A 23,831-nucleotide genomic window follows, 5' to 3' on the forward strand; every position below is an offset into this window, starting at 1 on the left:
GAGGTGTGACAAAGACAAGATAGTATTTAAGACTGACGATAGGTACATGCTTCACCCGAGACGTGTGGTCTTCGCGCTTACTTCCCCCATCCGGAGGTGTTGTCTTTATTCCTAGAGGTGTCATTCTCGTTCCTATCGATGTAGTTGCTCGTCACTCTATTGTTCTTACATGCAATACTCATACACTACATAAATTATGTGAATAATCGAAGGAATCGTTATTTTATTAATATGTAAACCAAGTTTTTGATTAAATTTTTTTTTGCTAAACATAATTTTCTTGCTTTGATAATCTTAATCGAGTGTTAAAAAGTTTCGAATGTATTTATGTGCGTGTGTGTGTGTAAAAAAAGAAAATATTGCAGGCACTTTGCATGTCGTATTTTAATTATAACTAAACTTGAGATCTATCGCGTGATTATTATTGATTATATTATCTGGTTATTCTCAAGTTTCATCCAGGTAGTTTTTATTTTTTTTTATTTCTGATTTTTAATTGTTATTTAGTCTCAATCTTAAAACTATTTGCTGATTTTGTTTCGACTGTAAAGTATTTTATATTATAATTATTCTGTTTTTTTTACAATTGTATAAATCATACGTTAATATTTATAAAAAGATATAATACAAAATTTTCCGTAACTTGATTTGTTCACAATTATAAAAATTAACTATTTCATATTCTAAAATATTTGTTATTTTTGAGTATTTGCGGTTTCAACGTATGCCTCTTGCTGCGATTTTTTAGCGGCGTTTCTCCTGGTCACCATGTCTTGAATTTCCTATTAACATTCCCGGTGATTAATATGCAACATTTACGTCAAACTCGGCAAACAAAACTTTACAATAACACGCAATGTGCGATCGAATTACCTGCAGTGTTTTCCCTTTCGTCTCTGGCACCACAGTCAGCGAGTACACTAGGCTGATCATTATGACCGCCGCGTAAATCCAGAAAACGTACTTCTCGCTAATGAGATCCACCAGCGGTTGATACGTTCTTGAGGCGACGAAAGCGAATACCGCCGACGTGCTACTCCCGATAAATCCAGCTATGCTTTTCAAATCGGACGGAAATATTTCGCTCAGCATCGTGCTGGGCACCGGCGTGAGTCCGAAGCACATTAGCGTGAACATCACTAGCGACAAAATCACCAGCCATTCGAGATCCTTGGGATCGTAGCCGTAGTCGAGTAGGAAGAAATGCAAACCTAGCAATATCATGCCGACCATCACGCCGAAGGATGAGATCGCGAGTAAAATTCTGCGACCGCAGCGATCGATGGCGAACGCGCCGATCCAACCGATAAATATACCTGCGTAACAATCGGATGAAAGTTTTGCGATATTAGCGCTAACGTAAACGAAAATTAAATGAAGCGGCTTGAGAATGTCGAGCGTGCGTTAAGATAGTTATATCAACGGAGGCATTCGTACGGAATGGAAAGATAATTGGTTTTATCAGTATTATTACGTGTGGTATCAAAGTCAAACTTACTGGTCGCGCTCACGATTACTACCACGGTCGAAGGTGTGATCGACGTGACCATTCCCTTTCTTATGATAATCTCCATGTAAAAGACGATAGTGTTTAATCCACTGAGCTGCATAAACATGAACAGCAGTATTATCATAATGAACAATTTACGATTTTTCGGCTCTTTTATCTGCTTCAGCCGTTCTCTCATACTCAGCGCGTATGTTGACCTCACGAAACGTTCCACGGCTTCTAATTCGTGTTTTACATCGGGTTTGCGATAATACCATCGAACAGCTTGTTCCGCTCTAGAAAAAATTATAATATTTATCATAGCAGTGACATATAACCATATAATTAATTTTACGAACTTCCGAAACGCTCAAATTTATTTATTAAGACTTTTCCGTAAAAGTGTTTAGAACAATTTTAAAATGACTCTTTTTAAATCAATATTTTATTTTTTGGAAAATTATTAACGTTTATCTTTATATCTATTCAGTACAATGGGATGCAAAAAAGTATATACTTGAGAAAAAAAAAGAAAAAGAAAAAAAACGAGTTATCCATGAAAATACAGTGCAAACTTTTCAGAATAAACTTTTCCTTTGACGCTCGAAACGAAACTTAAGCTTTTAATTGATTTTTCTTTTTTTTTTTTTTTTCTTTTGTCTCTTTATATGAGTTACTTAAATAAAGAGACTATTTTTAAACGAAGAATAAAAAAAGAAAGAAAAACATTCGTTCTTTAAGACAGGATCGATCGAGGTTTATCGTTAAATAACAAACGGTCGTATACAACTTCGAACACCTATTTTTGTGAAGCAATTGTACAAATAAAAAGATTGTATTCACCTTTTAGTCTCATTATGTCGTACGTAATAATACGGCGAATGCGGCAAGAACGGAAAAATACCCATATAGCATAGTGTTATTATCAAGCTAATGATACCAAAATACATCATTGGCATATTAGGACCCATTATATTACCGATGAGTGTGCCTATAGGCAGCCCGTTGATAATCAGACACACCAAGGCGCCGCGGATCGATGGCGCCGAAATTTCACCAATATAAAGCGGATAACAGGAAAATATCATTCCCATTGATATACCTGATATATATGACAAATGTTTAACTACAAAGTCCATGGATTAAATTTCTTTAAACTTAGAGACGAGATAATGGCCGTGGAATTGAAATCGATTGTTTAAACTTTAAACGGCATAGTAGGAGACACCGAGGGGCTGGGAAGTTAATGAACGGAGAGCGTTACGAAAGCTGGGCGGAATTAAGGGCACGAGTGAGACGAACCGATTTATTTTGCATGCCGTTTGACAGCAAACGGCCGTAAATGATGCTGTTACCTGAAAATATTCTCGAGACATACAACCATATGGGGGAAACGGCGCATATTATGCAAATCCAACTGACAATCATCGGTAATCCCGTTAACAGAACGGACGTTTTGCTGCCAATGTATTCTAAAGTGAGAGATCCGACGATGGCGCCTAAGAGGCGTCCGAGAGGCAATAGAGAGGCTATCCAGGACCCTTCTTCGTCCGTTACGCGAAACGGCGGATCCTCGCCGGTCAGCTGCGCTAAGTAAGGCGACGTCCAACCAATTGCGAGGCCAATACTGATGCTTAATAAACTCACTGCGGCAAAATATTTTATTACGCGTTACAAGAAGTACATTAAATTCTATCTACTTACTGCTTATCTGCGAATTAAAAAAAATATATGCGGCGATGTATTAAATTTTGCATTGAGCTATGAGTCTCGCTTAAACCGGACCGTATTTTAATTAATTACTTATTAATAATCTAATTAATTAACTGACCTATCAAAGTTGCGAACCACTGCGGCCACAGTCGAAGTAAAGCTCCGAATAATTTTGCCATCTTTATTCTGCCGCACTGCACCACACGTATCTGATAGAATGTAACTGGGGAAAATAAAAAACATAATTATTGCGTTATTCTGTTGCATTAATTTTCATTCTGATATTCTATTTGTTAAATGACAGATTTCTTTTTCGACATCTGCTGTCGAAAGAAAGAGGGTATTAGATTTCCGAGACTTTATAGTGGCTTTAACCGATGGCGAATCGAAAAACTCGTCGCGCGAAGTATTTATTGTAATTTCATTTAACATAAATACGAATTTAAAAAATCACTGGACACACGCGACATTGAGAGAAGTGAATCTTGAGAATTTTGGAAAATTTGCCGCCCGCGGATGCACATCTTCGAGGAAATTATGGGAATCTCCCGCTTGAATTGTCACTTTTCACCGGATTCGCTCATGGTGGCACTCATTTATTTCGTATCGACGTGCGGCATATATATTTTTCATTTGGCGGTAAAAATCATTTCTTGACAACGTGATACGTCAATTTTGTAACGAAGTCGATCGTGACATCTGTCGATAATACCACGTTTGATTCGAGAATAAATAGTCGTCACTGTGGTTCGCTGCGATAAAACGCACACGAAATAAGACACTTGTATTCACACGGATTAGTTATTTAATGAGGGGAATATTTAGGTGGTACGAAAACGGAAAGTGCAAATAATGGATTTGTAATTTTTTCTAGACTGTGCTTCGCAACGGGGTTTGCCGCTTTGGATTCAACGCGATATTATTTAAAATTACATCAGTCGTTTCGCAGCGCAAGATTTTTCCCCGATTTGCACGCACAAATTGTGTTTAAATGTATTATGTTGTTACTTTATTTTTTTTTTTCCTTTTTTTTACAACACGACTACGCGATTGTATCTTTAATTAATTTTCTTTTGCAGTTGAATAATATTTTATATAAAAAATATCGTTTAATTATAAATCGCGTCACTTTTTTTTAGCAATCTTAATCGTGAACAAACTTCTAAAATTTAATTGTAAAAAAAAAAGTCGCGATTTCAATTTCAATGTGACATGCATCAGAGCTTTGAAATGAAATACTCGAAAACGTCACGGTGTCAGATAAAAAGAACATTCCGAAAAAAACTGTGGTATTTTTAATGGCTTACAAAAATATCTATCAGGTTTTATAACAGTGATATGCACTAATACTGTTAATGGTACCGCTGGGAGATCAATCCTAAGTGCTAAGTACACACGCAATATAACTGAAAAGCGACGATTTTTGTGGCGAAAGAGCACTTGAATCCTAGACAAACTACGGCAAATACATTTTATAAATACGATTTATCGTGCCTTTGAACCGTCAAAATCAGCTATCGCCTTGGAAATGAATTACACATTATTGCCGTCGAGTATGATTCTCAATGACGTTGGCACTTTTACGGCCGCGCTCTGAGTAATAAGTAGTTTTCTGTTTTCCTTTTAAACAACAAAACAAGAAAGAAGATAACATTTTGATACGAAATATCGCGCGCTTGCTAGCTACGTGAACATTTAATGCATATCCACTTATGTAAACTTCACCGTGAGAGATATCGTGCTTTGCGTAAAAGAGAAGAGAACCTTATCTACGTTTTCAGCATCACGAAATTACATCGCGTGATCTGAATTTTTTTCTAAATTCAAAATTAAAAGATTTTTTTTCTTTTTTTTTTAATTATTATTTAATCTACGCACGGGAATTTAATTTTTATATCACATTGTTTAATCGGGATTTACAATAGTTTATTTTAAATCGAATGCAAGATTTAGATTTTAGTTTACATTTTGAGCTCATCGAAAAAAAAAAAAAAAAAAGAAAGAAAGAAAAAAGAACCCAGTTAATATTTAATTTATTACAGTTCATTTCTCTCGATTGAGCAATTTTCTTTTTTATGCGTGCGCTCGTACGTGTGTGTTTCTGCATTTATTTCATGTAATATATACTTACCGCCGGAGAGACTTCACGTTTTCAAAGGTAACGAATATTCACACGCTCGGCCGCTGAAATCGGTATGGGGTGCGAGAGGCGATTTCGATAGAGGCGAAAATGTGTTCGCGGCGCGAATCACGGAACGACGATCTTTCGGAGGCGTCGTTAGGCGAGCAAGCGACGCCGAAACTATGGGAACTGAGAGCTAACTTAAATGGAACGGAATAGGGTTACGTCACACGAAGGGGTAGCACCGTCCTCCCTGGTCTTTTACGGCTGGAGGATAATAGCTTTCGAAACGTAGTCCGGGAACTCCTGGTTCTTGCGCCGCGGAGCACTTCGTCGCGTGGCCTCTCTTTATCTGGCGAAGCGGTAGAAGCGAATGAGAAGCTACCTGTTTACATCGCATTATTTATCGTTGACACGTTTATGACTCCTGACACTGCTACTTTAACCGTTTTCGCGTTTACTCCGTTCCTTCCTCTTTCGCCTGCGTCTCCACTTTGGCCGGCTGCGTTCTGGACACGCTGGAAAAGCGAGTGATCTTTTGGTCACTCGCGAATTTTCGCAAAAACGTTCATCGCGTTATTAGGAACTGGAGTATTAAAAATCAGTTCTTTCTATAATTGCGTAAACCCCGCCTATCGCTCGTACTCACGAGTCTGGAGTATTTCGGTTATCGCGTTTGTTGATTTTCGTCAAATTAATTGGTGCTATTTATCACAACTTTGATTCAGCAATTCATGCAACACACTTATAAAACTTAATTTTGTGCACACATTAGATATTAAAGCAAAAATGTTACTTATGTATGTTTAAAAATTATATAAAAAGAAAAAGAAAAATATATATATTTTTTTTTTTTACTTAATTTAATTTTAATTAATTTGTATTACTATCCTACAATTTAATATGTAAAAAAATTATATATATAAAAAAAAAATATATATATATTTTTTTATATATAATTTTTTTACATATTAAATTGTAGGATAATAATACAAATTAATTAAAATAAAATCGGATTTACTATCGGAAGATACTTAATAATTAGAACAAGTTAGAACAAGTTTCTTTTTTTTATTTCGTCTATGTGCTATTGCGTATGAGATAGGAAGATATAGCGAATACGTCTAGAGTAATTCCCGTGAACGGGCTGAGGAACGTTTCCTAGGTAGATGAAGGCAGTATATTGCTACAAGTAGCGCTAGTGAATTACATAGGACTTCCTGCACAGAAGGAACTTACAAAGTGAAGACTCTTGTAGCGGCGCTAGCGGGTCGACGAGGAAAGGCATTTACTTTACAAGCCCTTAAATAGTCATTAAAACTATACAAGCCTTTTTTATTTTTATGAAATCGTTTTGTGAAATAAATTAGTTGATTTACAGCTGCAACGTTCAGACGACGCTGTAATAATTCCAGGGCTAAATTAAAGTAATTAAAAATAGATCGACAATTTTTTTTTCCCCTTTTTTTTAGACACTACTTTTATAGATTTCGCGACTACACTAACATTTGCGTAAACTCGCTGGGCGGACGACGATCGGACGTGTGCACGTGGCAGAGCGTGGCCGCACTACGTATTGATCCACTGGTTGTGTTTCGTGAAACGATAGCGCGATCGGTCATCGAAAATCTCGAATTCCATCGCGCAACGTCCGACTGGAAAGGTGTGCCCGATAATAAGCACACCTGACAAAATTCAATTATGCGATTCCCGTGGGCGGGTAACCCGATTTGCACGTCATCAAGCCGCGCACGGGGAAGCCGGCTCGAAGACTGTCCTGGCGGTGTACAGAGAGGTATATCTATACCAAATATTGAAGTTCCCGGATTGCACAGGACTGCCCTCGGGGACGCCAAATAATCCCGTGCCGACCTCCAGTTACGCGGCCACGATTCATCTGAACGACGGGTGTAATTGCCTGTAATCTACCGCGACGCGGTCGTATTACAGAGATCATTTAAGATAGAGAGAGAGAGAGAGACTTCGCCGCCGCTCGCGGCACGGGTTCGCCAACCTTATTGGCAAACGTTGCTCAAAAACAGTTTACGAATTTAGATTACGAACTGTCGTGGACGCTTACTTCGTCTCGTTCACTGTGGAACTTGGTATACTGAAGTTAAGCGCACGGAAAATAAAAACTGTATTCTGTTTATGACGCGTAATTAAAATTTTATATCAGCAACGTACATTAATTATGTGTGTTTTACGTTGATAAGTGGGCCATCGTTGAGATTCGCCTTCCCTTATATATTTTTTTTTTTTTATCTTTTTATCTATATTCCTTGTTTTCTGTCAGTGACATTGCTTAGCCGTAGCGCCGCGGATTTTCTCCCGATTCGGTTTCGTTGAAAGTCAATTGAGGGACCGAGCGTCGATTATCACAGCCGAGAAAAATAATGTCAGACACGCGAGTTTATGAGATCATCTTTTAATTAATATTACGCCCTCGTGTTAACTTGCAAATTGTAGCCGGCTGCATTTTAAATTCATAATTTATGTCAATGAGGCACATCTGTAATGCTGATGATCTCTGTAATGCTCTCGATATAATAGAACAGAATAATACAGTACTTGCGACGGCGGTACGCGATTTTATGCGATTCAGGCAATTATATAAGTCTTGCATTCATTAGGAAGCGATTACTATCGGTATGCCGATTTCTTGGTACGACGTCTCCTATCTCAACGATCGCTCACCTCTTTCTCTCCGTCCTCTCGCATTTCCGATAGTATGTCTTGTCGTCAAGGTGGTTATCGAGGTCTCTTTGGTGCCTTCGCCGAACGATCGTGATCAAACGGACCGCGGAAAGCGCGATTCCTCGCTTTTGCCCGATTCCCGTTCGCTTCTCTGATATTAATGCGACACACATCGGCCGAGTACTTCCCGTTAATTACATTAATCAATAAAATTTATTATTACCTTCTTTACCAGTGCAGCGAGCACGTGTGATTTAAACTTTCGAACGAGGCGCGCACTTTTAGCAATTTAATTTAATTAATTATGCGACGTAAATGAACGTTTGCGTTTCGATTCGTATTTTATTCGATTAAAAGCGAGACGATTTCTCGCTCTGTAATTTACGCGATAGCGTCGATCAAAAAATTTTTCCCACGTCAGCGAGTCGTTTCTGCGCGCCGCCGTCTTCGCGCTAAAAAAACTGAAGATGAAGTACGCGTGTCTTTTATAAATTCCGGAGATTTACGGGTGCATTCGCTTCCGCTGGCTGTATTAGCTGCCACGCCGCTTGCGTATCCCGGCGAATCCCGGCCAGTCGATTCGCATTCGGCTGAATGTATTACATGGATTTTCCTATTCCAACCGCTATTCGATTGAGCGCAACGATGAGTAATAAGGCGTAAAAAGCTATTAGATTTGCTGACGAGTTTCTCCTCGTTCCGTCCGACGTCGACTCTATCCGCTCGTTTTCTCGCGAGGATCTTCGAGAGCTGAAAAAGCCTTTCGACTCGGCCGATGAGAGAAACGGCAGGTCGATGCCGAAAGACATTTTCACGTCTTCGCCCAGTGATATTTTTTCTCCGAGCGCATTAAAAAATCCAGGCTATAATTCCCTCTTTTTTAATATCGCTCATTCCGCTGAATATTTTACGCGCGTAGATATACTCACATTTTACCGCGTTCTTGGTAATGACGAATAAATTAGCGCACAGTTTCAACCGTTCCTCAATTTTCTCAAATTAAACATGTGGCTTTCCACTGATCCCTCGATTTTACGTTGCGCGGCGAAATTGAAAACCGATATTCAACGGGATTTGCGTATCCTACGAAAATACAACGCGGCGAGGGGGAGGGAAGGGAGGGAGGGGAAAGGAGGAACGGACGAGAAGTTGAAAGATTTCGCGAGCAAAGGGCGCAGCGGGTCAACATCACCACGGTAATAGACACCGGCGGCGGGAAGAGCGGCGGCTTCGCGAAGGTGACGTTGGAGGTGATGGTAGAGCTGGCGGTGCTGGCGCTGGGGTGGTTGGGTGGGTAGGTGGATGACGGTAGGTCGACCGCGCGGGGACCAGGGGATAGCCTCCGGGTTAGGGGCTGACGGGTCGTGGCGGGTGGAAAAGGGGCGACTCCGGCAGTCAGCGAGTTAGAGTCGCTCGGTGCGGGTAAATGTACGCCGCGAGCGTGCGCGCGGCCCTCCGCGAAATTTCTTTAAGTGTCCCTTTCACGCTCATTATCGGCTCGTCCACTCTTTATCCGCGACTCTGTCAAGGAGACCCGCCGCGAGCTCGACGCAGCAAATACGATTCGCGAGGCTCGTCGACACGATCGACAGCTGTTGTCGCGCGTTAAGTCTTGGCGTTCGCTTTTTTTTTTCGGATGTGACTACCGCAAAATTCTACGGGCAAATCTGCGAAGCGAAAATTTCTGTGCAACCTTTTTTTTTTTTTCTTTTCCAGAATCTCCTGGTGATCATGCGACAGCGTTGCACGAATATGCCGCGTGCAACTGGGATTGCGAAGTGATTGTTAACGTGATGGATAGAAGCTTTTAAAATCGTGCCGTTCGAGTGTTAACTGCCCGGAGATATCGAGGGATTTTCTCGATTTCTCTGAGATTGACGCTTGTTACAATTTATAAATAATGTGATGTGTGAACCGATAATCACTCGAACGCTTCTACTTATACATTTTAATATTATAATTTTAATTAAATAAATGGGGCAAAGAAAACTGCGCTTGTGTGACATCTTTTACATGTTGAACATGCACCGAGTGTCAAGTATTAATTAAAAAAAATATGCAATTCAAAAAGAATTCACGCGTAGTAAGAAAAATTAATACGTGATATTTGTTATTTTATTATTATCAAAATTGCGCAAAGAATTTAAGTTCATTGATGGTATGAAGAGCGTATCTAACAAGCTTAGATATCAAGCACGTGATAAAAGTAAAATAATTCTTTCTCTTGCATATTGTATTTCGTAAAAAAAAATAAAAAGTAAAACTCAAGTCTTCTAAATCTGAACGATGAATGTGCAAACGAATCGCAGACTCCACGCTTGCAACGCGAAGTTTTCGATCTAACTTTCAATTCTTTTGCCTACTTCGATTTCTCACGAAGCATCGCTGCTTCCGTTGTGCAGTGTCCGTTAGTCAATGCAGTGATAATATTGCTCGCAGCTTCGTTATATCGTGACGTACTCGAACACGCGCGCGCGAATCGTTACATCGTTTTACAGAGAAAAGTTATAATTCTGACAATAAAGACTCCGCGAGTCTTCCTTTCATTGCTTGCAGGGTTTTTCCTTCTACAGTTTCCCTTTACATGTACGTCTGCGTTTTTCATTACGATAAATAGCAATTCCCCCGGCAACTCGAGATTCTTCTTAACTCGTAAGTACGCGAACGAGATAACGGAGAGCCCTCACAGCGTCAAGTTTCCTCTCTCGAAAACTGTAAGAAAAGCTTGCGTATTATTGAAATTTTTTTTTTCCCCCCTTCTTTCTTTTATATATTTCAATGCGCAGGTGTGCGTGTTATTTTTACGCGATAATTAAAAGTAATCCCTTACAAATATTTATCTCATTCCCGCCGAAGAATGCGAGAATTTTTCCAAGTGTTATCGAATTATTATCTGAGAAACAATGCCGCGATATTGAATTATTATCTGTAATTATAATCGCAGATTAATTATTACACCGGTAAATGGACGTTTAATGACATTGAATGACGGTTTTCAACAATGTGCTCAATTTCTCGGTGAAAAGATGTTATTTCACGGGAAAGTACGAAGCTCGGTTTTCATTGCGTTCAAAATTCCGGGGGAGAACTCATCTGGTAATTGATATTACGAAGTGATGCTAACAAGCCGCGGAAAGGCCCATTCAACGTAATCGTTATTCTCGAACTGTTGTAGACTGCCGGAGATGCAAATTCCGGGCTGGTCCTTCGGTTAGTGTAACAACCGATAATTTAATTCCCAAGCTCATTATGGAAATTGAAACTGTTTCCATAGAAATCACATAATTAGAATGTGTCGACGGCCGGCCTGTGCTCCGGCGATGTTAAACGTAGCCGAAATTGCGAGCTGAACGGTCGAACGGCGGGAACATAATGCGCCGACAGCACATGATAAACGGCTAAAATTATCGCGAGACGCATCGACAGGCAGTCGTAAATAAAAAGAAAAAAGAAAAAAAAAAAGGGTACAATCCCCCCGCCACTGTAATTATTCGTTACGCAAAATGTTACGCGGCGCCGAGGAACGGTAAGCGGCTTCTGCCATCCCTTAAATGTCCGCGAGAATAATGCCAATCTCACGTGACTCGTTAACCAAGAACGTTTAACGTTATTGCATCGTGAAGAGAGATGGGATACGATCAATTCTGCGAGGAATATATATCGAGTGTATCCCACGGGAATTGCAAGTCTAATCGCCTGAGATGATAAGCGCCGATAAATAATCTACGAGAGAGTTAAATAAAGCAAGCGCGGCTGAAGCTCTCGAGTATTGATTTTTTTTTTTCTTTCTTTTTTTTTTTTCCTCTTCGCGTTCGCACAGTATAACGTGAAATAAACAATAATTTTATTATATCGCTGATAGTGCGGCATGAAATTAACTCCGAGTGCTTCCCGGGCTTGTTTCGAGGCACGTCAAAGTTTCGTGGAATTGGCAGTGCTCTTAATCACAAACGTTTCGCGAGTCGCGGAAAGAAAGAGTTGTCAACGTGCAACGGCATGGCAGGGAGATTAACCTGTTGACAGGTGCGTAGCTCCGAGAATTGATTTGCATGCGTCCGATGCAGACGCCCGCGACCGCGCGCATCACGTGTGACGTGTGTGCACTTGACTTGCAAGCGTTTCCACCTCGCAGTCGCATTATCGGTCTTTTACCGTTGCCGGCGAGCAGCTACTTTCGATCGTTTGCACACGCATCTATAACTGAAAACGCGGAACCGCTAAAGGACCCGCGCGGCATCTCTGCATTTTACTTTGCCTTATCCTTTTTTTCTTTCCTTTCATTTATTTTCTATTGAGTTTGTGTCTGATCTATTAAAATGGATTCTGCAGTGGAAGACACACTTCGGTGATAAAGGGAGAAATTTAACTTCGTTTCGCGAATTGTGAAACTTCGTAATTATCGCTATGCATAAATGTATTAATTCGAGTACGTGAAAATATATTCTTCGCGGATAATTTATAGCATTAAATAACGTTTCGCGAAAACGTTATCTAGCGTTATTTAGCGTGGACTCGAAGCTTTGAGCGGATCTAACTTTCCGCACGAATTTCATCGGGGTTTTTTTTTTTCTTTCTTTTTTTTCCATCGCAGGTTTTACATCTGTTGCGTATCGCAAAATTGCGTTATGTGCGCACCGTTGTTGTTTCTCCGAAAACAAAATAGTTCGCTCAGTCCCCCGCGCGACTCAGTTATTATCTAATACGTGACTACGTCAAACTTTACACAATGACAATTCGAAATGTGCATTCACGGTGAGAAATGGTTGGTATATTTAATCAGGTGTCAAAATTTATGAACATCGAGAGACCACGTCGTGTTAACGACACTTCGAGGCACCGTTCGCTAAAATTTCACGTCGGGAGAAGTTCGTTGACCCCGATCGGCAAAAAGAACTCGCGAGAGCCCGTCGAGTTCGCGCCGCGCGTGTCTAACATTTCGGCGTGCTGTTAATTTTTTCGCCAACGGAAGACGTCGAAAAACTTTTTCCCGATCGACCGGATAGTCGCTTCGTGAGAAATGTGCCGGCCCGCTCGAAGTGACTAGTGAAATGTTTCACCGTCTGACGTCGGTTGAACCGAGGATCGGGGAGTATAGTATTGCCACATACCGTCGGGGGATCAATTGTTAATTAGCAGACATGTATACTCACATATACGGGGATAACGTCACGTGCTGCGCTTATCTTCCTACTGTTCTCTACCTCGAGCGATATCGTAAGTACCTTTTACTACTCGAGCCGACGAGCGAGCGAGGCATTCTCGACGTTGCGCAACGACACGCAATTAGAAATTATAACGCTAATTTAATTCCGAATAAATTTTTTTTTTAACAGGTATCGAATTACATCGCGGCCCGCGCGCGCGGGTGATTAGAGCAGTTTGTTGTAACAGTCGCGGCTGAGAGAAAGAGAGAGAGAGAAAGACATTTAATCAGTCGCGTGGAGGTTTCGGCCGAGTGAAATTTCGAATTTCGGAGGACCATTGTAATTATTTCTACGGCTTCAGACGTTGGCGCTCTCCGTTTGTCGCTGGTACGAAGCTATACGCGGATGATGGGAAGGATAATTAATTCGGGAAGTCTACTCGATGCTCGCGAGCTTCCATATGGCGAGCCGCGTTTAAGCGAGACATACATTTCCGTGTACTTGCAGGCTGTGTCAGCGGGATTAGCGTAATGCTAAGGGCGATCACCGCGCGAAGGCAGCCGGCGAAAAACGACGCGTAACGCGAGGCGAAACTTGGGTAAAAAAAAAAAAAAGGGGGAAGGAGGAGATAACAAAAGATTTTGCATAATAAAGCGGTTAAACGTTGCGCAAGTTGCGCCTGGTTGAGGCTTGTACATGTAAATGCTGCGGCGAGCTTGTCGAATAAACAAAGGGTGAGGGATATCCGGCGCGTCTTCCGGCAAAGCTCGCTTTTATCTGGCGCGTTTCGAAGAAGAGCTTTATCGATTGGCACGCCGTACGCGACGTGCCGTAGCGTTATTATCAAATTGCATCGGCCGCCGCTGAATTCGGTGGAGGCTTTAACAAATATTTATCTGCTAGTTTTGCGGGGAGACTTTCGATATATTTATTATTTATCCGTTTTATTTTACCTTTCATGCGGCAATATACATGCGGAATATAGAGACACGTAAAAATATCGTCAATATTTGGATTTCATCACGGCGCAAACGAATCGGAAAAATACGATAATTTCAGAATACTTGCTTATTTATCTGCTTTTCACTCGCTAACGAAATAACATTGACAGCACCTTTTTATTTTTTTATTTTTTTCCCTAACAGTTGGCTGTTACGATTTCAAGATATATAATATCACTGCGCGCGAAAAACGCATTGTCGGTTTTATTTTCCTCGCATCTGCTGTCCAAGGGACTCAACGTGGAACCAGCTTTTTTGGATAGATAAAAAAAAGAAGAAAAAAAAAGAATTTTGCGCTGCCAATAAAAAAGAAACGAGGGATTACACGTTTCTAACTGGCGTATCGCCGTGATTTATCCGCGGTCTGTGATTTGTCGATCGGCTAACGGCGAACCGGGTAACAACAATTAAAGTGGCGAGATTTAATATTCCGTCGTGCCGTTGCGCGACGATTTACGCGCGGCCGACGACGTCGAAGAGCAGAACGGGAAATTGATGCTGTAGCGTCGCGGCGTCACGGTGACACTCGCGAAAGAATTGCCCGGTTTTTCTAGCTTCTCGCGATCCCGGGGACTATAAAGATTAATTCCGAAGAAGCTGCATGCGCGCAGATTTTTCAAGATCTCTCTCTCTTTCTCTATTTCTCTTTTGCGCGAGTTTTTATGTAATTTTTTTAAATTTTATACAAGAATTTCTCTCTCTCAAATTCTCTCTGGATGATTTCTCGCCCGCTTGTGTGAATATGAAAGCGACGATCTATTTGAATCGGTATACGAGTAAGCCGACAAAGGTTCCTTAAAGCGGAAAAATTCGCAAACGAGAAAGCGGAGGCAAATGACCATCGAGATTATCGCGGTTTTACGCTACGGTTGGCTCGCACGACCATTGGACTGGCCGGCTGGGGCGGCGGTCCATTTTAACCGTCGTGCGCAAAGCGCGGATTAAATCGGCGGTGTTTGTTGTACTGTCGGCTTTTCGGTCTCGCTAGCTCGCTCGCTCGCGATTTTCTACTTTATTGTTCATCGCTTACATCGCCCGCTTGACACGTGGCCGTGATTAATCCCGCAACTGACGGACGTTCCGCAAGCTGCCTCCGACTCCGCCGGGCCCGAGCTGGGTAGATTACCATGCACGTGAATTAATAGCGGCCCCGCATATCATATTGTTTAGTAATTTAAAGCAGCTTATATTTATCTACTTTATCCTGCTTGAAATATTTAGCACTCTTACTCGAAGGCTCTTGTCAGTAATATGCGAATTCAATGCATAAACTATCACGTCGGGCTATAAAATATATCGAGGGAGAAACACGTCGACGTAAAATTTCTCGCGGGCAATTTTAGTTTCGGAAATGAATGACCTGCTTCTTCTCGATATTGTGGCACGATAGCCCCGTTAATTGCCGTGAAATAATAGAAAATATATAGTAGCAATAATCGTCAGAGAAAATAGAAGAATAAGAGTGTTTAATGTAGTAGAATCAGAGGGAATAAAAGTAATGCGAGTATAGGATCCGAATGGGAGAAAGAGAGAAAAGGGGGAAGGGCGAGAGACAGTTGTTTCTCCAGAACGGAAGGAGTTTCACATTTTCTCATAGTCGAGGCGCAAGGAAAAAGGATTCGCGACGTCGAGTCAACTTTTCCAGCTGCTTCCACTCCGCTTACTCTGTCTCTCTTCTTTCTGCTCGTTGGCGACCGATTTACCTTCCTCGTCGCCTTTCTTTCTCGAGGAAAAGTATCTTTGCATTTGCCAGCAAATCTACCTTATGCGAAGCCGCTCTCTCTTTTGGTTGACAATCGTGCGATTAAGAATAAGACGAGCAAGTTGGAAGTGGACGCACATTCCGAGGAAGGAAAAAGAAACGCCAAGCGATTTAATTGCAACGAGCTTCCCTATTCTTAATCCGCGCGAGATCTAATTAGTTTTAAACCTCTAGGCCGATAATTACAGTTGGGAAAATTATTTGTTCGATATTAAATTATATTGAAAGCTACCGGCTGCAAGTATTTATGAATAAATGGATTGTTAAATGGCTATTGATTGCATTTTTGTTTTTTTTTTTTTTGCCTATCCTCACCGGTGCGAAATTTGAGTTGGCTATCGAAAACCATTGCATTTTTCTCTCGTCAACTGCACGTTATGCTGCGTCGTCCAGTTTACTCTTCGCCTCGCTCTCTCGAGCACCTTTGCATCTGCCAGCTTCCAACCGCTTCGTCGCTACACATGCACGCGATACGATCTTCCCTTTACGTATTCTCTCGGTGTCACCGACAGGACGGAAAGAACAAGTTTCATTTTATTTGCCATTTTATCTAGTCTACGTGTTGCCTCGGTAATCTCGATAAGCGCGACCTTTGCGAATCTATTGTTCGATGACACTTTTAATTAAGGAGAACGTCGAATAGCACGCTCGTTTTCGTCTTTATTATTATTATTATTTTTTTTTTTAATTATTTTAATACGCCGCGGAGTGTTTCATTCTTTGCCATTTGGATTTTATCTTGATCAAAGCGATGCGCGTTCCGCTTGTTTGTTTTTTTTTCTTTCCATGTATGTCTCTCAGATTTCAATAAAACAGCCTCTGACGTTACTGAATCATTATATTATCTCACTGTATACGCGACTGCAGCAAAACCCCTCTCTAAGACATGACTTGACAATGCGTACAGATGTACAGAGAGAATGCGATTATACATGTGCAGCAGAGCGGGCCAGGTAAAAAGCGGAATAAATATTAACATTTTTTTTTTCTCTTTCTTTCCCAACGGTGTCACGGACATTAAAAAGCTCGGTCTCTTAACCTTCTGAGTCAGGAATGTTGAAAATTATGTACAAGGACTCATTGCGCGATGTAATTTCTCAAATTATAGTCCGTTACGTAAAAATTGTTTTACGAAAATTATGAGAGACACTTTTTGTCGTACGGCTTTTCATTAAATTCCGCAAAACGTCGAAATATACCACGTTGGCGAGGGATTTCTCCCTCCGGCTCCCGCGATTCGTGTAAGCGAACGTTACACGCTTACAGCGATTCATTCCATGGTACATTCTGTTTCCTAATCGCTGCAAGTGTACCCTCCCTCACTCGGAAGATGAATCGAATCACTATTCTGTGCCTAGCGCAAGGTGAATCCGCAATTATTCAACTACTTTGAATACGTCGAGTTACTATCTGGTCCGTCCCTTAATATTACACGGGCGTGCATTGTTCCATCGCCGCTGGTAATTAGAGATAACTAGACTAAATGGTAATTCGGTGCTTCTGATATGCCTTTCCTCTCGCCGGCATGCGGCCCTGTCGATTGTAAAATAGCGAATCTCGCGGTCCGCATACCATACGGCGTATACTCGAGCTGTGTTTTCTAGCGATAGTATTCAAGAAAGATAGCAGATTTAACTTAATCGCGCGTAACGCACCGACATTTAACGCAAACTAGCGTATGATTGCGATTAAAAAATTACTACGTACGAATATGCATATTGGACTTACATTGGGGAAGCAAAGTATTTATATTTAATATTAAAAGTTATTTTTTCTGATTGGATATAACTAAATCAAATTTATAAATTGTCAAAATAAAGCTCGAACCGTACGTTATTTGTCTACAACAGACACAGTTGTTTGAATTGATCATATATATATATATTTTTTTTTTTTGCATTGATCTGTAAATTATTTTATTGAAATTTTTATAAAATTTGATAAAAGCTTTTGTACTTGTAACAATATATTGCATGCATTTCGTATCGGAGGACAAATTTTTACACCTCAAAAGCTGTGCAAACTCTCTTTTTCGAGATGAAACCTTTGAACAAAGGTTAATGATTTGGATTAATTTGCGTTTTCGTAATGAAACACCAACCTCTTGCTGTTTTTTCTCCCGTCCCACCCTTTTTTTTTTTTTGTTTTTCTTGTTGGCAGAAATAACGTGTGCGTATCCCTATACAAGCATGGCACGCACAAAAGAAAGAAAGGGAAAAAGGGATGGAGAATCCAATTACTCGGTATTTACATAATTCCGCAGATACTAGGCGATTTTAAATTTAAAGCAAAGAATGTTTTTTTTATCGCATAAACGTTTGGAGAATATGAATCATAATTGTCTTACGCAGATTTCTTATTAAATGTCGATTGACGTTTTGCACCCAATTGTCGAGAGAAAAATTTTGCGCGACTCGCGAGCTCGGGATAATTCGTATTCCGCGGCCCGGTTGTTTACCGTACGCGCACTAGGTATCGCAACGAGCACGGGCATCATGAATTAAACGCTTTCGCGAATTTACGCGAAACCGGTTTTATGTGATTGCCAGTCGGATTAGATTCGCGAGTGTTTGGTCTCGTTACATGAAATAATTTTGTAAACAATAAAACGCGCGCGTGTGCGTGCCGCGTGTATTTTGCAGACCTAAAATACTCACTCGCTACGTCATACATCGTTCAAGTTTGATTTTACACGGCAAACTTTAATTTGTCCCGATACCTTGTAAACAATTCAATCCGCGATATTTTAGTCTCGCAATTTCGTACGTCGTACGTATCAGACGTGTGCTACTAACGGAGCGTTTGTCCTTTTTCTGACATTCCGCGTGTACGAGGTAATATACAACGCGAACGGTCGGTGCTCGAGTACACTTTATGGCTCATTTTTCACGAATTTCGCTGACAATCGTTCCATTTGTCTTTATATAGGATTTTATAAATGTAGATGATAGATGACCGTCTTTTCGCATTTACATATGCTTGATTGACGCGACGTATGCTTGGTATATATATATTTTAACATTTGTTACCGAACGCAAATAGGAAATAACTCTTTGGATGCTAAAGAAATTTATCACGCAGTTTAAGTGATTTTTTTTTAACGATACAGAATTTTTTTAAATAAATTTGAGTAAGCGTGTTTTTTTAAAATATTTATTTTATATTTATTTTGCTTGTTATAATTAAAAAAAAAAATTCTGTATTATGGCCAATTGAGATTTACTTATATAAACGTAAAACTATCGTGTAAATTACAAGCACGATCGAAATTGTTTGTCGGATCTCATTGGGTTCTACATACGTATATGCATCAGGTGTATTGCATGTAGCCGAGATTTCTAACTCACGCTTTTGCTCGACAGTTTGTCGATAGTTCGTTTTCCCGGCTAGAATGATGAATTCCGAATTTACTGTCATATAAAATAGCGCTGAAGAGCTGTCGGCATTTGCACGCGAGTGCGTCGACCCACATACATGCATATATACATTTATTAAATTAAAAAAAAAAAAAATATATATATATTCTATGCTTATTAGGTTTCAAGGTAATGTGCAAATTTCCTCATAATATTTGCCGTTTCGGTGACTGCTACGAACGAAATAATTGTCGAGACTGAGTCGACAACGTGTCTTGCGTCGTTGCGAAATGAGACTGCTCGTAATTCACTTCAATAATTACTGCGCTTTAATTAGACGAACGCAGGGGAGCTCCCTTTAATTATTGCATGCGAACTATGTCAGCGGTTCGCGTAATGAAAGACGAAAATAACGATATGCCGCCCTTCTGATGCCATTGTTTTAGATCAGACTTTGAATAAAAACGTAAACCAAATTAGACGCGGCCTACAATTCTGAATTGCCAGCTCTCGCAGAAAAGCTCGTGTCACGCGTTCAGTCAGTTATGTGTGGGATTTAAGATACACCGTCAAAATAATGGTCAATTTTTTTTTTTAATTTACGTTATTAATTCAGATATTTTTTAAGATTGCGCTCAATAATTTTGTTCGTCACCTACTCGCCGGAAAAGTCTGCAGAGTAACTTTCGGTATCGATATATAAGTAATAATTATAGTTCCTACGTATACATTGTCGCCCACGTCACGCTCGTCTCCTGAAAAGTGGCGACGTGACGGGATCAACTTGACAAACGTTCAGGGAAACGTATCCCTTTTCTTGATGCAAGTCCAAGACCGTGGGGACTATAAGGGCTCGGCGAACATGAGCCCTTCACGGGGCGTGACGAGCTCGTTCGCCTCGTACTCGTGAAAATCGAGCGCGGCGACGCGCCTCGTAAAAGAGATACGGCGTTATAATTCACAAAGCACGACATGCAGCCGGATGAACCATAAAGCCAGGATAAACGGCCATACTTGGCATAGTTTCAGTGTCGTTCTCGCGAGGGTGAGTGACGTGCTCATTGCCGCGTTATTAGCAACTGAGAAATTTCGCTTCCTTTCGTTCTCCTGTCTCCACTTCTCGCCCCCGTGTCTCATCTGATCTCATGGATCTACACTCTCGCACGCGGAAGCTTGCACAGATGAGATCAGTCTACTCGAACCTTCATATAATCGGCTACCTACACGCTAAGCTTTACGTCTATCTTTCTCTTTTTCTTTCGTTGAAACTGAATTTTTTTTTGCAACGGTACGGCGTAAACGGCATTCTCGCGCAATATTGCTAATTAAACGCGAATCGCACGTCTTTTGAATTTTTTCCTTTGTCCGTGCTGCTTTTCTTTCATTTTGCACGCGGATCATAACGCTTGATAATTTTATACAGTACTAGAAGAAGTCATACGCGCGCTACGCGCGCGCTATTTTTTGAAGGACCCCAATTACAAACTACAAAAAAAAATCATGCGACTCACCGATCTGCATGAGCTTCAGCGGAGTTGAAGATTTCTGCCGGTGACTGTAACATAAAAAGAAAAATATTAATGTAGACATGAATATTAGTTAATCAAATTAATAAAAAAAAAAAGTAAAAGTTGATATTTAATAAAGATTTTATAAAAGAAATTTATGCTCACCTAAGAGTTGCTCCGCCGATGCAGGATGCCTCCTGAGCCTGCTCATCCTCTCAGATGGGACGTGACGAGCCATCCTTCCGCGCACAAGTAACTCGCGAACGCGTCCGGGTGAAGCTACAATCGCGAAAATTACTTAACAAATTTTTCGACACTCTCGAATAAAAAAGAATCGTAAAAAAACGCCCGTAACTATCGGCAGCCCCGAACGACCGACGAACTGGCTGCTGTTCGTATTCGTATAATTTCGGCGAGCGACCCTTTTCTCCTTCGGATTTTTATCTAAGCAGAATTCTTGTTTCGCTCAGATAAAAATCCGAAGAAGTGCTGAGCTGAAATAATATCAACGTAAATTCCATACAAGTGTATGCAATTTACATTGATATCTGAAATTGGAATTAGGACAATTTATAATTTATTAGACATTTTTTTAATTTACCTATAATGACCTATATAATTTTAAAAGTTTTATTATATTAGATTACCGGCGCGGAGTATTATATTTTATTTTATTTAACATTTAATTATTATCACGTACTAATATAAGGGTGCCGCGGATAATATAAAAGTGTTTGCCCACCCGAAATGCTACTAAATAAAATCTACAAAAAGAAAACGTGCAACTCACGGATATGCAGGCGGCGGAGTGTTGGTAAGGTGATCTGTAACAAATAAATAAAAAGAATTAAATTGTAGGGATCTCAATAATTATTTAAAAAAAAAAGATTATAAATTAAGTTTTACAAACAGCAAAGATAAATTAAAAATTGATCCTTACCAATGGGTTGCTCCGCCGGAGCCCGATGCCTTTCCTAGGCCTCCTCCTCCTCTCAGCACTGGCCACTCCAACGGGAATGTTTGGCTGGTGCTCCTTCGAGGAAAGTTTTCCTCTGGATTTTTATCTGAAACAGAAAAAAGTTTTATTTGGTTAGTAAAAATGACGAACATTGAATGTTGCGTTACAAATAATTCGATACCTTGCTGCATAAGCATTTTTTTTTTTAACTGATATGCATTCTGAGATTTACGCGAAAAAATATATACCTATTTCCGATATTTTACAACAAACGTTTACGAATCTATCAGGAACTGGAAAATCTAGATACAGTCGTTGCGAATAAAGAGCATAACGCATGCAATAATAAAAGTATAATATTCCTTTTCATATTTTATTGCCACATTTTACCTCTCATGCATAGTAAAAAGAACAAATTTTATTACAAAACAATTTTGATGAATTAATAAATTCGACGTTAAAAATGTATATTTTTCCGCGGATATATTTCACGTTTTTCTTTTACGAGGTTTGCTAGTTTTAATAAAATCACGTAAACAGAACAACTCGATATTTGCAATGTTTCATAAGATGAGCTGCTACTTTTTTCTCTCATATTTTTTTAACTCTCTCTCTCTCCGTCTCTCATCGTTTTTATAAAAAAATGTTTGATATCGAAGAAGCGTCTTCCGACAAAGTTTCGTATTCTCATCGTGAATCATAAAATAGAAACAAAGTGGAAAATTGTGAAATATTATAATAAATACGTATTATTATCTGATAAAACATACCTATTTGTAATTTTCTTTATTAATGGAACATTCGTTTTCTGAGGGAAAAATTCTATTTGTATATCGTTAAAGAAACCGCCTAGCTTTTCTAATATTTTTTTCATATGTTTAGAAGCTCATCGAGCTCTGGAGCTTTTGGAGGATTATCATGCCAAGCTGACGAGGCCGCAGGACAAGCAGCTACGTTTAGCGATCGAGCGCGTCATACGGATCTTCAAGAGCAGACTTTTCCAGGCGCTGCTAGGTAAGTCACTTTATTTCTTTCATTAAAATTTTTTTATACTTGAAATATCAACGATTCTTTTTCACTTTTACGATCATGTCTATTGAAGATGGTTCATTTACACTGTAGTTATTATTTAATGAAATCGAGGCAATTAACCAAGAAAAAAAAAAGAAACCAATTATCCGTTAAATAAGCATACGAATTGAGACGCATTTTTTTTCTCTGATCTTTCGCTTCTTTTGAAATTTTTGTGCGAAAGTGGGAAACGTCAAAATCGATTTAATTAATATAATTGAAACGACGGACGCGTCGTTGAATCGAAGAGCTTAGAATCTCTCTTTGCGAAATATCGATACGCCTAAAAGTTCTTTCTCACAAGGGGAAAGGAAAAGGTCCCGGGTCCGTCATTATTTATTGGAGTTGGCATGTCGCTCTTCGAAGATTTCTCGCGCCATTGTTGCGCGAGATAAAACGTCACTACAGCGCCAGCGATTTATTCTCCCCGATTCTTCCCGCGGCCAATATTTCTCTCTCTCTTTCTCTCTTTCCGTGTTCGCATTTTTGAAAAAAAAAAAAATCTATAAAAAAATCAGATTCTAAACTAACTTTTAACAGCCTAGCTCTTTCCGCGTTGGAAATACACGCGACAGCCTCGCTTGAAAATTCACTCGCGTGTCAAATCGATTCGCACGCCTGCCAAAATACGTCCTTTCCATTTTTTTCGTGTCCCGTCATACGTGGTACGCCGAGTATTTTGTTCTAAGCTTGCACGGCCGCCGCTCCAGCTTCCGCATCGGAGATTAGTCGCCATGCATTTGAGACTATAATACCCAAACGCGTTCATATGTGCCACCAGCACCGCGGCTGGCGTGTTACCATCGATATAGACCCTGTCCGCGAACTCGTGCTCTACCAGCTTTTGACACAATAGAGCCAAGATTATACCGTCCTTATCGGGATCATCAAATGACGGATGCGACTAAGTCGCCGCTCACGCGCGAGAAATTAGCCAAGAGATTAATGTTCAATTAACCATCTATTGTTCAACCGTTGTAATATGCCGTATCGTAAAACTTAAATTGAAT

At 40.2% G+C, this 23,831-nt stretch overlaps 2 protein-coding genes across 4 annotated transcripts in view; one reads left to right on the plus strand and one right to left on the minus strand.

Annotated features, from left to right (window-relative positions):
- Positions 1-23,469, plus strand: part of LOC139101492 (disks large 1 tumor suppressor protein-like) — a 61,573-nt gene extending 38,104 nt beyond the window's left edge. The window contains exon 2 of one of the 2 annotated variants that reach the window (XR_011545557.1): positions 9,738-10,939. Coding sequence is in view for 1 of the 2 variants with exons in the window: in XM_070654666.1 (XP_070510767.1) it covers positions 22,633-22,790 (158 nt within the window). In the remaining variant the exon portion in view is untranslated. Of the gene's footprint in view, positions 1-9,737; positions 10,940-22,632 lie in introns of those variants that run through there. The other variant, XM_070654666.1, reaches the window with a different exon arrangement.
- On the minus strand, positions 367-6,122 carry LOC139101304 (facilitated trehalose transporter Tret1-like). 2 transcript variants are annotated; one of them, XM_070654339.1, is made up of 7 exons: positions 5,334-6,122; positions 3,321-3,425; positions 2,845-3,135; positions 2,333-2,591; positions 1,499-1,785; positions 874-1,316; positions 367-782 (listed from the first exon to the last, which is right to left on the minus strand). In XM_070654339.1, the coding sequence occupies exons 2-7, from the start codon at positions 3,379-3,381 to the stop codon at positions 696-698; spliced, it is 1,428 nt and encodes a 475-aa protein (XP_070510440.1). In that variant the 5' UTR covers positions 3,382-3,425; positions 5,334-6,122; the 3' UTR covers positions 367-695. The 2 variants fall into 2 exon arrangements, with proteins under 2 accessions (XP_070510440.1, XP_070510446.1); XM_070654345.1 differs by lacking the exon at positions 5,334-6,122 and having other exon boundaries at positions 3,321-5,171.
- Positions 23,470-23,831: the final 362 nt, after the last annotated feature.

The sequence above is a fragment of the Cardiocondyla obscurior genome, linkage group LG01 (genome assembly GCF_019399895.1).
Source record: "Cardiocondyla obscurior isolate alpha-2009 linkage group LG01, Cobs3.1, whole genome shotgun sequence".
Taxonomy (NCBI): domain Eukaryota; kingdom Metazoa; phylum Arthropoda; class Insecta; order Hymenoptera; family Formicidae; genus Cardiocondyla; species Cardiocondyla obscurior.

What these genes read in the sequence shown, in the direction of transcription:
- LOC139101304 (XM_070654339.1), bottom strand. Translation starts at nt 3,381, where the DNA reads ATGGCAAAATTATTCGGAGCTTTACTTCGACTGTGGCCGCAGTGGTTC. An exon ending in AGTAATCGTGAGCGCGACCA is followed by an intron (nt 1,317 to 1,498) that starts GTAAGTTTGACT and finishes ATTGTTACGCAG; the next exon opens with GTATATTTATCGGTTGGATC. An exon ending in CGAAAGGGAAAACACTGCAG is followed by an intron (nt 783 to 873) that starts GTAATTCGATCG and finishes GAATGTTAATAG; the next exon opens with GAAATTCAAGACATGGTGAC.